This window comes from Palaemon carinicauda, chromosome 10 (assembly GCF_036898095.1).
Source record: "Palaemon carinicauda isolate YSFRI2023 chromosome 10, ASM3689809v2, whole genome shotgun sequence".
Taxonomy (NCBI): Eukaryota; Metazoa; Arthropoda; class Malacostraca; order Decapoda; family Palaemonidae; genus Palaemon; species Palaemon carinicauda.
The window spans coordinates 49,102,832-49,115,806 of record NC_090734.1 but is presented as its reverse complement, the minus strand read 5'-3'; the positions used below and the strand labels follow the sequence as shown (position 1 = coordinate 49,115,806).

At 35.8% G+C, this 12,975-nt stretch overlaps 1 protein-coding gene and 1 pseudogene across 1 annotated transcript; one reads left to right on the top strand and one right to left on the bottom strand.

Moving 5' to 3' along the window:
- LOC137647994 (NADH-ubiquinone oxidoreductase chain 5-like) overlaps positions 1 to 9,705 on the bottom strand; it is a 10,359-nt pseudogene extending 654 nt beyond the window's left edge.
- A 559-nt stretch (positions 9,706 to 10,264) lies between these two features.
- LOC137647993 (uncharacterized) lies at positions 10,265 to 12,085 on the top strand. The gene is made up of 2 exons (XM_068380938.1): positions 10,265 to 10,744; positions 12,062 to 12,085. Exons 1-2 carry the CDS (start codon positions 10,265 to 10,267, stop codon positions 12,083 to 12,085), a joined length of 504 nt encoding a protein of 167 aa, XP_068237039.1.
- The last annotated feature ends 890 nt before the right edge of the window (positions 12,086 to 12,975 follow it).

Here is a 12,975-nt window from a genome sequence, read left to right as displayed (position 1 = left end):
GCTGCAATAACAACTAACCAAAGAACTATACTCTCTTCAAATGACCTACCTCAAACATAAAAAAAAAAAATTCTCAACCCTCCCCCCATAGCTATTATAAAAGCAATATTTAAGAAGATAGCAACATCTTCCACTCGGTTAGATAAAGCCGTTAATATACAAACAGCAGCCGACTTCTCATTTTGGCAATAAATAATTAAAGCATAAGAACCTAAGCCAAGACCATCCCACCCTAATAGAATTCTAGCTAAATTACGACTTAAAATCAATAATAACATCGGCGCAACAAATCCAAGAACAATATATTAAAGCCATTTAATATTTCTATCTCCTTTTATATAACCACCCCTATAGTATAAACTTATAGAAAAAAAAATAAGTAAACAAAAGATAAAAATATTAGACATTCAATCAAAAACCAAAGACATTTCAATTCCTACTCCATTCAAACTAACCAACTCTTATTCCATAAAATAACAACGACCAGTTTTTAGGAGCCCTAATGAACCTCAAACCCCGAAAATAGCCACTCCTAACAACAAAACTATACTTCTTACAGCTATTTTAATATTTCATAACAATGCTTATAATAAATATTATATCTTTGGCCCCACAAACCAATATTTTTTTTTAAACTATTCAAGCTTTGAATTAAACAACAAAAATATACAAAACCAAAATTAAAACATTTAAATGGAATCAATGAAGTATCAATACTAAGTACTCTCGAGCCTCTCCAGAACAAAAAGACAAAAACAGATCTAAAATACTGTCCATATTGACTCAAAGAAAAAAGGTAAAGAGTATATGCCGCCCTTAATAAGGAAAGAAATACTACCCCCAAAGCCAGCTCAAGAAGACCAAGAAATAACCCCAATAATCAGACTTACTTCTCCCGATAAATTTAAAGTTGGAGGAGCTGCCATATTACCAACTCTCAAGGCGAATCACCAAAGACATAAATTAGGCATAAACCTAAGAAGTCCCTTACTAATGAGTAAGCTTCGCCTCCCTAAGCGCTCATATCTCATATTTGCTAAACAAAAAAGACCAAAAGAACACAACCCGTGACCAATCATCACAGCAATTGCACCACAAAACCCTCAACACCTATAGAGTATCAATCAGCATAAAACTAAAGCCACTTGAGCCACAAAAAAAATACGCAATTGAAGATTTTATATCTCCCTGATGCAAACAAATTAAACTTACAATAATACCCCCTACAAGACCTAAACTAACCCAAATCCACCTTAAACTTATTGACACTTTAGAAAAAAGAGGACAGCCACGAATCAATCCATAACCCCCAAGTATAACCCCAGCTAAAATTATAGAACCTTCTTATGTGTCTTATGGAGTCACAAATCTACTAAATATATAGGTAATTTAACTAAAAAAAGCTATCACCCTTTAAACATACCAAACTAAAACTAAACTAAACTTTAACTTTTTTAGTTAAAAATTACCAGACGTATAAAAATTAACTTTCACAGTAGATTTACTTGAACGTTATAATACGATGACTGATTTTAAGCCTACTTAACAACATAGTAGAATTATTCTAGTAAAACTAAAATAAGAAGCTCTTACCTCATATTCTTTATTTTTAATTCAATTTTAAAAATGAGCCAAATTATTTTTTTTTTCACAAAAAAATAGATATATAAAAGACGACTAACATATCCTTACTAGAAAGTACTTACTAACCTCTTTACTGCGAAGAGACACTAAACTTTTTAGCTCCTTTTATTTCGGGATTTCCATAACTCTATAGTTAATTTTGTTAAATCCTGATACAAAAGGTCGAAAAATCGAACTTTTCTCTACCTTAAATAATACTTTCCTTTTCAGTACTTATGAACTAAAATCTTAAACATCAATTTCTTAATAATACTTTAAAACAAAAAATACTATTTTTTTTTTATAAAAATATTAACAATTCTTCAAAAAAATTGGAAATTTTTATTAATAAGTAGCTGACAGGCAATCACTCTAACGTAACTGGAGTGCTTAAATTTAACTACGACTTATACTTCCAGATGCATCTTCCAATACAACCACTATGTTACGACTTATCTCATCTTATAATGAGAGCGACGGGCGATGTGTACATATTTTAGAGCTATAATCATCATAACTTATTATTTTAAGAATACAATTAAATACAATTTCAAAGTATAATTTCATAATAATTATCCACAAATGTATAACATATTGTAATCCACAACTACTTTACCATTGGCTGCACCTTGACCTAATATATTAGAAGCTTTGTATCTCAGAAAATATTTGAAAATATTATTTGTAATGGATAATAAGTAAAGTAAGATAATTCATGGCATATCGTTCACAATGCAGGTTCCTCTAAATAGAATTAAATACCGCCAAATCTTTTAATTTTCGAGGCCATAACTTTCTACTACTCAAGCGTAATTATGTTTAATTTTAGTATATCAGGGTATCTAATCCTGGTTTAAATCTAAATTTCAATAGTTTTAAAACAAATTTTAAACAAAACACATCACCAATACATATATAGATTTCACTCCTTAAACTTATGATCCTAAATCTTTAAAATCTAATTCCTTACTAATATCATTTCATCTTTACTTGCACTCTCAGTCTAACTGCGGCTGCTGGCACAAAGTTTGCCTGAAATTTAAGAATTACAGGATCAAGTTTTAACTTATTCCCAAAATTATATACTGAGAACTAATGGAAAAGAAATAATTTTTTAGTTACTCTCGCATTAACTTTCATGTAATATCATCCTTACAATAAAGAAAAAAGCAAGGATCAGACTTTAATAAAAAGAATATTTTCTTAAACATATTTAACGTTATACTTCAATACGTAATAAAATTAGAATTACACTAACGGGCATGCACACACACACACACACACACACACACACACACATATATATATATATATATATATATATATATATATATATATATATATATATATATATATATATATATATATATATATATATATATATATATATATATATATATATATATATATAGCCTGATTTTTCATATGTAATTTAAGGGGAATTAATTTCAAAAGTTTACTCAACATAGCAATTTTCTGTTTTTCTTTTTAAATCCTTCATTAAACTTGAATTCTAAAGATCCTGTAATAAAGCTCATAGTTCTTAAATAATTAAATGATTCTACTTCATTTATCCTTTCTCATTTCAATTATATTTCATCTAATATTGTATGCTCCGTTCCCATCATCTCTGTCTTTTTCCTATATATCTTGAACCCAGATTCATGCGACATTTCATGCATTCTATTAAGCAAGCTTTGCAAGTACTGTGGTATTTTACTAATAAGGACAGAATCATCAGCATAATCTAGGTCATACGATTTCCTGTTACCAATCTATTCCAATCCTTCTCCACCATCCTTAACTCTTATATACATTACAAAATCCATGAGGATTATAAACAACATATGTGATCACAAATTCCCTAGAAGTACTTCACTGTTCACTGGAAATTCCACCAATATCAACTTTGCACTTGCTATACTCATGAACAGACTAATTAAGATTTACATAATAAAGAGGGACTCCATAAAATCGCATGACTCTTCACAAAATTGGCCGGTGCCCAATAACAAAGACTTTTTCATAGTCCACAATTGACCTCTAAAGTGGATTTCTATATTCTACACATTGCTGTACTACGTGTTTTGAAATTAAAATTTGGTCAGTAAAAAATCTACCTTTTTTTTTAAACTGCTTGCTCATCTCTTTCTCTCATGTCTGTTTAGAATGGTCATACTATATAGTTTCATGACAACTGACGTAAGTGGGATGACACTGTGATTATTGCAATTAGTCAGGTCTACTTTTCTTTTTCTTTTTTTTATTTTAGTCCTTTTCACTAATACGCCTATCTCACATCTATCAGGTTCTGCCTTTTCATGGCATATTGTACAAAATAATTTTATAAGCACTCTAGGAGTCACTTATGTTTCAGCCAATATCATCTCAACTGTTATTAAACCATATCCAGGGGTTTTCGATATAATTAGTTTTTTTAATGATAGTTTTGACTTAAAATACACTGAAATCATTCATGGGGACATTATTATTATTATTATTATTATTATTATTATTATTATTATTATTATTATTATTATTATTAAGCCCAAGGACTCCACAGGGGAAAATAGCACAATGAGGAATGGAAATAAGGAAATAAATAAACGATATAATGAAATAATGAACTATTAAAATAAAATATTTTAAAAACAGTAACAACATCAAAAGATATATTTCATAATATAAACTATAAAAGTACAGATGTCAGCCTGTTCAACATAAAAAAACAATAGCTGCATTTTGAACTTTAGAAGTTCTAACTATTCAACAACCCAATTAGGAACATTATTCGACAGTTTGGTCAAAGCTGGAATAAAACTTCTTGAATACTATGTAGTATTGAGCCTCATGGTTTAAAAGGCCTGACTCTTGTAATTAATTGCATGCCTAGTATTCGAATAGAGTCGTACTATCCGGGAAGATCTGAATCATAAAAAACATTGTGCAACATGCATACCGAACTAATTGAACAATGGTTCCATAGATCAATAACTAGATATATAGAAATTTAATAGACCGTAAGTTTCTGCCCAACAAATTATGATGGGATTTAGCAACTGAAGACTACACAGAACAAAACTGGAAACAAGGTAGAATGAAAGAATTATAACGCTTCTTAAAAGACTTTCTCAATAAGCCATTTTTTTGTGGAATTGAAAAAAAGATACAAAACTAATAAGTTTCTCAAAAGTAAGTTTGCTAACGAGAATTACACCTAGCACTTGAAAAGAGTCATACAGAGTTAAAGAAACATAATCAAACTTAGATCTGGAAGTTGAGGAGCCACTGTCCTTGACCTACTTCCAAGCATACTTTGAGTTTTGTTAAGATTCATATTCATGCCCCATAATTTGCACAATGCAGTGATTTTACTTTAATATTTATCAAGGGATTCAGCAACCCCAAATCTACATGCAAATGGAATTTGTGTGAATAGTGCAGCATTATCTGCCTATGCAACAGACTTGTTTTCTAGGCCAACTAATATATCATGTGTATATAGTATGAAAAAATACTAGGCCAAGAACACTACTCTGAGGAACACCAGATATCACATTCCTATGCTCACTATGGTGCCCACCAATAACAACTCTTTGCAAATTATTAATAGAAAATTTAATAATGATGTTGAGAAATGACCCGCCGACTCCGAACTGTTTGAGTTTGAAAACAAGGGTCTCCTGACTAACGCAGTCAAAGGCACAACTAAAATCAAGACCAATCATACGAATCTCCTGTCCAGAGTCAAGTGACTTCATTACACCATTGGAGATTGTAAGAAGGGCATCATACGATTCAAGATCTTTACGAAAACCAAATCACAAACTACGGAACAGATGATTACCTTTTGCAAACATATTAATACGTTTTGCCTAAAGACGTTCAAACACTTTACATATATAAGGGAGTTATGTAAATTGGTCGGTAATCAGACTCATCTGCCTTTTTTTTTTTTATATTATCCCCAGTCATTCCAGGATTATCGTTTGACTTCACTTTCCATACTTGTATACTTATGCTCTACCTTGTAATGTCCATTATTTCCTAGAAAACTCTCGACAATCAATGTCTGTATTTATCCCCGTTTTACAGTATCCTAAGCATCATTTGATATCATGGCTTTCTCCTTGTAATTACATGTCCAAAAACTTTCAACCAAATGACTTATTTATGTTCTTATTATCACACTACCCTTTATTAATTGTCTTCTCTTCGTCTCATGAAGTCTCTAAAACAGCAAATAAATTCATACATTCAATTGCAAAGGTTTCTCTGTGCTCATCTTCTAGAGGTTTAGTTGTATCAAACTTAGGTATGATATCTATGTTTCATTGGGGTGCTTTCTGGTTTACTTTCGGTGTGGCAATGAGAAGTGATAACAATTCCAATATCTGCATCTCTATAGGTTTTTTGCATTTCTCCGAGTCCTCCTTCTCTCTTATTAATGGCTATGTGATCTATTTGATTTTTATAATTGCCATATGGTGAAGTCCATGTATATATGTGGATGTCATCGTGCTTGAAAAGAGTACCTCTAATAACAACACTCTTGGTTTAACAAAAACTAATAATTTGTGGCCCATTTTCATTTGGAACTTCGCCAAGACTTTGAACACCCACCCCATTCTCTATACCTTGATTATTCCTTCCAACTTTTGCATTGAAGTCACCAGTCACAATCTTTCCGGGACCTCATCTATTACACTCTGCAGTTTTTCATAGTATTAATATTCAATTTATTCAGGGGAATAATTTGTTGATGCATAGCAAACTATAATATATATATTGAACTGGTTCGATCTAAACTTTACAAGTAACAATATACTACTTAAATCTCTCAGTTCTGTTAATGCCTCTACATGGCAAATACCATTTTGGTTTCAGCCAAGATTGTAATTTATATAGATATATATTGTATAACTTCCAAAATAAGTAATATACGTAAAAGGGGAAAATACTTAGAGTAAGCCTCCGATATTGCAATATAGTAAGCGTAAATAAAATATAAAACATGTTAAAGATAATGGCTCTACGTTTAAGTTTCATCAGAGTGTTCATTCTAAGTGTTTATTTGAAATCATATAAAAGTTGGCGAACTGTGTCATGGTCTTTCATTATGGTTTTCAAATTAATAAACATAAATGACGTAACTCTCATCTATAAATGTTATCTTATAACCAAGGACATTTATTGTATAACTTCCAAATATAAGTGATATCCGTAGAAAGGGAAATGCTTAGAGTAAGTGTCCGATATTGTAAAATACTAAGCGTAGATAAAACACGTTAAAGATAATAGCTATACGTTTCAGTAATGTCAGGGGCTCGTTCCAAGTGTTCATATAAAAGTGTACCAGCCGTATGTCACACGATTGTACATAGTAATGATATTTCTTGCTTTTATGTATATTATGCTTTGTATCTTCGCTCTCCCCTCGCACTGATGGGGACGTGAATAAACATGTCTGTTTTCTAACTGTATACTGTTAACAGAACTGGTTGTGGGTTGAACATGATATTGCCTATTATGTTTTTATGTCCTTTTTGCCTGGACTTCGTGTATATATAAACTGATGTTCTTTAATGAAGTTACTCAGTTGCTTTCATCCGGTCTTCTTAATCACAGCCTTTCTCGGCCCATCACATTGGTGACCCAGGAGTGACAAGCTCCTCCTACCTTCTAATCACCCTCCCACCCCACCCCCACCCCGTCATTGTTACTATGGCGAACTTCACGGAAGTAGGCACTGCCCCATTGAAACTTTTGTCGTTCGCCAGCGGAGACGCGCTTGCTTGGTTTCAGCACGCAGAAGTCCAGTTCCGCAGCATCAAGAGCGTGACTCACTCAACAACCAAAGCAGATTATGTTCTCACGGCAATACCCGAGGACACCTTCCCGGAAATATCCGACTGCTTTTGTGAACAAGGAGACACCCCATTAGTGTATGACGCCCTCCAAACATACCTTCTGCAGTTGTACTCGCCGTCGTCAGCTGCCCGTATAGTAAAGCTTTTTCAGCTCTCTCAACACCCATTGGGGAACCAAAGGGCATCCCTCACCCTCAGGGAAAAGACCAGTATCGCTCGCCTGCAACCTGACGCAGATGGCTCTAATCGTAAGGGGAACTTACTTCATGCCCTTTGGATACGCCATTTTCCAAAACCTTTACGCGCTACCCTACCCGATGTCGATAGTTTACCCATAAAGGTCTTCATGACCAAAGCCAATGTCCTTATGGACAGCCACTTCACGACTTTCAAGACCTCCTTCAACACCTCCACTCCTTAGAAAGAGGACGTTTATTCAATATCAAAAGAAACTGACGTGAATGCTGTAGAACATACACGCCTACCCTGTGACGTGCCGGAGCTGCGACAAAGCCACCCATCACTCACCTCTACATCCACTTACTGACGCCCATCGTTCGCAGTTTTGCTACTACTACTACAGATTTGGAGCAGCCGCGAGGAAATGTGCCAAAGATTGTCAGTGGCCAAAAAACATGTAAGTAGGGCATTGCTAATGGCGGTGGCCTCCCGTGTTTCTAGCCTATTCTTTTTACATGATGAAGGAATGGGCATGTGATTTTTGGTACACATCAGTGCTTGTCGTTCTCTTTTGCCAAGGGATCTCTTCAGGACATGACGTAGTCTGTCTACATTTGCCGACGTCTGCCTGGTAGCTGCCAACGGATCTGCCATACCCACCTATGGTTACGAGAACCTCACATTATCGTTTGAAAACGTTAAATTTAATTGGAAGTTTCTCGTTGCTGACGTCTCATCGCCAATGCTCGGTGAGTATTTGATTTCTCATTTCCACCTTCTGGTCCGTGTCGCTAACCGACGATTGGTCCACGCAGATTCATACTTGTCGAAACCTCTTCAACCCCTCCCTTCCAGCCTCGCTCTCAACATCAGCACACCCACGGATGCCTATGCCCACCTCCTTGCGTTGTGCCCGGAAGTTTTCCATCCAGAACTTTATCAAACGGCCACGGCTCCTGCCAAGCTTGATATTTATCACCATATATAGACAACGGGACTCCCAGTCTTCACAAAATTCAGACGTTCGCTGAAATGGAGGAAATAGGCCTTTGCCAAAAGGCCTCCTGCCCATGGTCGTAACCCTAACCCTTACTAATCGTTCTGAAGAAAGACGCCTCCCTCCGTCCATGTGGGGATTTCAGGCACCTGAACATGCAAACAAAACCGGATCACTACCCACTCCCAAACATCGCCGACGTGACCTCCTACCTGCACAAAGCAAAGGTTTTCTCCACGCTCGACCCCTTGAAAGAGTATTAATAAGTGCCTATGAACCCATAAGACATCCCCAATACAGCCATCACCACTCCATTTGGAACATAGACCTTCAATTACTCATGTTTTGATGTTCGTAATGCTGAGACCACTTTTCAACGTCTCATGGATGGCATCTTAGGGGACCTCCCCTTCTGTGTATGTTATGTGGACGACATACTTGTATTCTCTTCCTCAAAAAGGAACACCTCTGTCACATGCACATCGTCCTTGACCGCCTGCGACAAAACGGCCATGTAGTCCGGTACGACAAGTGTACCTTTGGCGCCAACAAAGTGGCGTTCTTATGGCACTGCATCACTCCTGAAGGAGTCCATCCCCTTCCTGAAAAGGTAGCAGCTGTTCAGAACTTCCCTATAACCTCAAACATCAAAGCTCTGCAGGATTTCTTGGGCATGATCAACTATTATCACCGTTTTCTGCCAGCCATTGCCACCACTCTTGCTCCCCTCTATGCCTTCCTCAACGGATAGCCAAAAGACCTGAAGTGGGGTCCCCTGCAAGAAGCAGCCTTCTGCAATGCAAAGAAGGCACTATCAACTACTGCTCTCACTTTTCCCATCCCACATGCCCCTCTCTCCTTCTCTCCACCGATGCCAGCAACGTCGCTGTTGGTGCAGTACTTCAACAGGTGGTCCGCGGCTCGCTCCTCCAATTGGCCTTCTTCAGCAGAAAACTGTCCGATGCAGAATTGGGTTATTCTACCTTCGATCGCGAATTGATGGCGGAGCAATTGGCTATCCGTCACTTTCGCCATTTCTTAGAAGGTACGCCCTTTGTCATTCGCACAGACCACATGCCTCTGGTGCACGCCTTCACTCGACAGTCTGACGCCTGGTCTGCCCATCAACGCCAAAATCTCTCCGCCGTGGCTGAATACAATTACACCCTTCAACACGTCCCTAGGAAAATGAATCTCGTTGCCGATGCCCTGTCAAGAAACGCTTCTGCTGCCGTTCAACTGGGATTGGATTACAACGCCTTGGCTGAAGCCCAACGACAGGATCCAGAGTATCAAGCATGTAAGACATCCTGCACATCCCTCCGTTGGGAAGACATCCCCCTCGACGACTCCAACACCACCCTCCTCAGTGTCGTCAGGAGGATAGGGTTCGCGCCTGTACTTCTTGTCAAAATCCAAAGTACATTGATACACGGATTCCGGAGTTGGCACCTTTCCTAAACCTCAGCGTAGTTTAGCCCACATTCACGTCGACGTTGTTGGCCCCCTACCCATATCACAAGGGCTTTGTTACCTGTTTACCGTCATTGACCGCTCTACTCGTTGGCCTGAAGCCATTCCTATGGAAACTGCAATGTCTGTCTCATGTACATCTGTCTTACTCTCAGGATGGATTGCAAGATTTGGTATCCCTGATCATATTATTTCTGATAGAGGTACCACTTTCACCTCTAAATTTTGGACATCATTAGCGAATATCCTGGGCATCTCCTTACTTCAGACAACTTCTTACAAAGCCGCTGCCAATGGAATGGTTGAACATTTTCAACATACCGTCAAAGCAGCTTTGATGTCCCTCTGCAAGGATTCCAACTGGTTTACTCTGCTTCCCTGGGTCGTCCTGGAAATAAGGACTACTCCTAAAGATACCCCCGACGTCTCGGCCGCTGAAATGGTGTATGGCGACTTGTTGGTCGTCACTGCCAGATTTTTTCCTTATTCAACCTTCTCCGACGATCTGCAGCGCATATATCACGTCGTGGGAAAATTTACTCCATGCAGCCAGACTTACAAGCCCCCAGTGAAACATCACATGCTGACAGACTTGCATTCTGTAATGCACATCTTCTTACGGAACGACATTAGCAAGCCACTGCTAACGCCCCCTTGCACATGCCCTTTCCTTGTGATCCGACGCAGTCTGAAAGCATTCCTAAATAACATTCGTGGCAAAGATGACTGGGTCTTCATTGATCGTCTAAAACCTGTTTATCTCCTGCCATATAACCCACCTACAGTTCGCCTCTCTAGATCAGGACGCCGTATTTCACATATGCAGTATGTCTTTTTTTAGGGGGGAGCCATGTACCAACCGTGTGTCACACGATCGTACATAGTAACGATATTTCTTTTATTTTTTGTATAAATTATGCATTGTATCTTCGCTCTCCCCTCGCACTGATAGGGATCTGAATAACCATATCTGTTTTTCTCACTGTTAACTGTTAACAGAACCGGTTGTCGGTTGAACACGAAATTGCCTCTTATGTTTTTATATCCTATTTTGCCTGGAATTATGTATATATAAACTGATGTTCTGTAATAAAGTTACTCAGTTGCTTACATCCTACCTTCTTAGTTACAGCCTCTTTCAGCCCGTCACAAAAGCATATAAAAGCTGTGAAACTGTTTGTATCGGTCTTTTAATATGATTTTCGAATTAATAAACATAAAATGATGACACTCTCATATATAAATGTTAACTGGTAACCATGAGTTGCTCACTGAAAAGTTTTTTTTTTTTTCAAGTAAGATCGGTAGTTTTTGTATATCTTATATAGATTTAAATTTGAATGTACACTATACGAAAGCGGCTACATATTTTCTTTATTTATTATTATTTTTTTTTTCTTTTACTTTTCTGCATTCAATTTCGATTACATATACAGTACATATGTAATGAAAATATTTATTTTATCATTAGTTGGTTTGTCCAATGATTATTTTACATGTTTAAGCTTATTTCTGTTTATAATAATTGGATACCTGTGAGTATGAACGAATGCTCAACATTATCTTATTCATGATATATTCATTTTGTGTTTTGCTGTAATATATTTTATCAACCTTGATGAGATATACTTAGAAAGCTATAAGTTACTCCTTAGTTTTTATGCATATTTCATTTTGGACAAATAAATTCTCTCGTAAATGCTCTCTTTCTCCATGGGTAAGATTTTTTCTATGTAAATATACGTAAAACATATTATATTATATAATTAAACGTTACTATTGTTTCATTTATTCAAATTATTGATATGAGAAACACATCAAGTTAGGACCCTTATTTAAGTGCCATGTTAAACAATTTTGTATTTCTAATAGTTCTAATAAATGAAAATGCATAATATTCCTTATTTTTTCTACCCAGGTGTCTGTAGAATATATTAATTGAGATACTTATAATATGCGAACTCACTAATTTGTTTATAGATAGTATAAGGAAAATATCATCGAATATCATAACTAGTTTAATAACTTATTTTTGATATGAAATTATACTGTTTTAAATGTCCAGAATGTATCCATTATAGCCAACAGTATTCTGTTTCACGTTTAATGGCCATTAAACTGTTCCAAACACTTTTATATTACATTATGGTGTACGCCAAAAAGTGGTGTACTTTTTGTTTGAAAAATAGTAATTCCCATAAACTTTTACAATGTTGCTTCGTCTCTATTTTGATTTAAAAAAAATAAAAAAACATATAAAAGAGCATAATCAAAGCCCTTTATTGAATATGCTGACCTTTGTCAGTTTGTTGAGGGACCTGAAGCCTTTTTGATGAATATTTCCTTTGTTATTTGTGAAATACTAATCATATACCTATCATCAGAGTAAATGTAAACGAATTATGAACCAAATATCCATGTATTTCATTACACTTTAGGCTGGTAAAATAATAGGGGAAACCTTTCAGAGAGTTAATTTTGAAAGAAAAGATATTGAAAATAAAACTTTATACGGTCTTGTGTGTGTGTTTTGCGATATCTAAGCACAACACAATAAGAGTAAAAAACTTTTAATAACGTGGACGTTCAGTTATCATGATATGTGATACCCATGGTTGTGAGCAATTGGATATTATATGTATAGTTAGCAATTGATAATCAGATTTTATATTGATAGGTACTTTCGACTATGTTTAAAAATCCCAGTCACTCAAGACATATAATAATCATAAAGGGTAGTCACAAACCATTTGATTTTGTTATTTATGAAACGAAAATGCAATAAGTTTTCATTTATGATTTATTTCTTGAATTAGTATTTCAATTATAAAA

Bases quoted from the DNA above. Each gene is read 5' to 3' on its own strand.
- LOC137647993 (XM_068380938.1), top strand. From the start codon at position 10,265: ATGTCTGTCTCATGTACATCTGTCTTACTCTCAGGATGGATTGCAAGA. The intron at 10,745-12,061 runs GTAATGCACATC...TTTTCTACCCAG, and splicing joins TGCTGACAGACTTGCATTCT to GTGTCTGTAGAATATATTAA.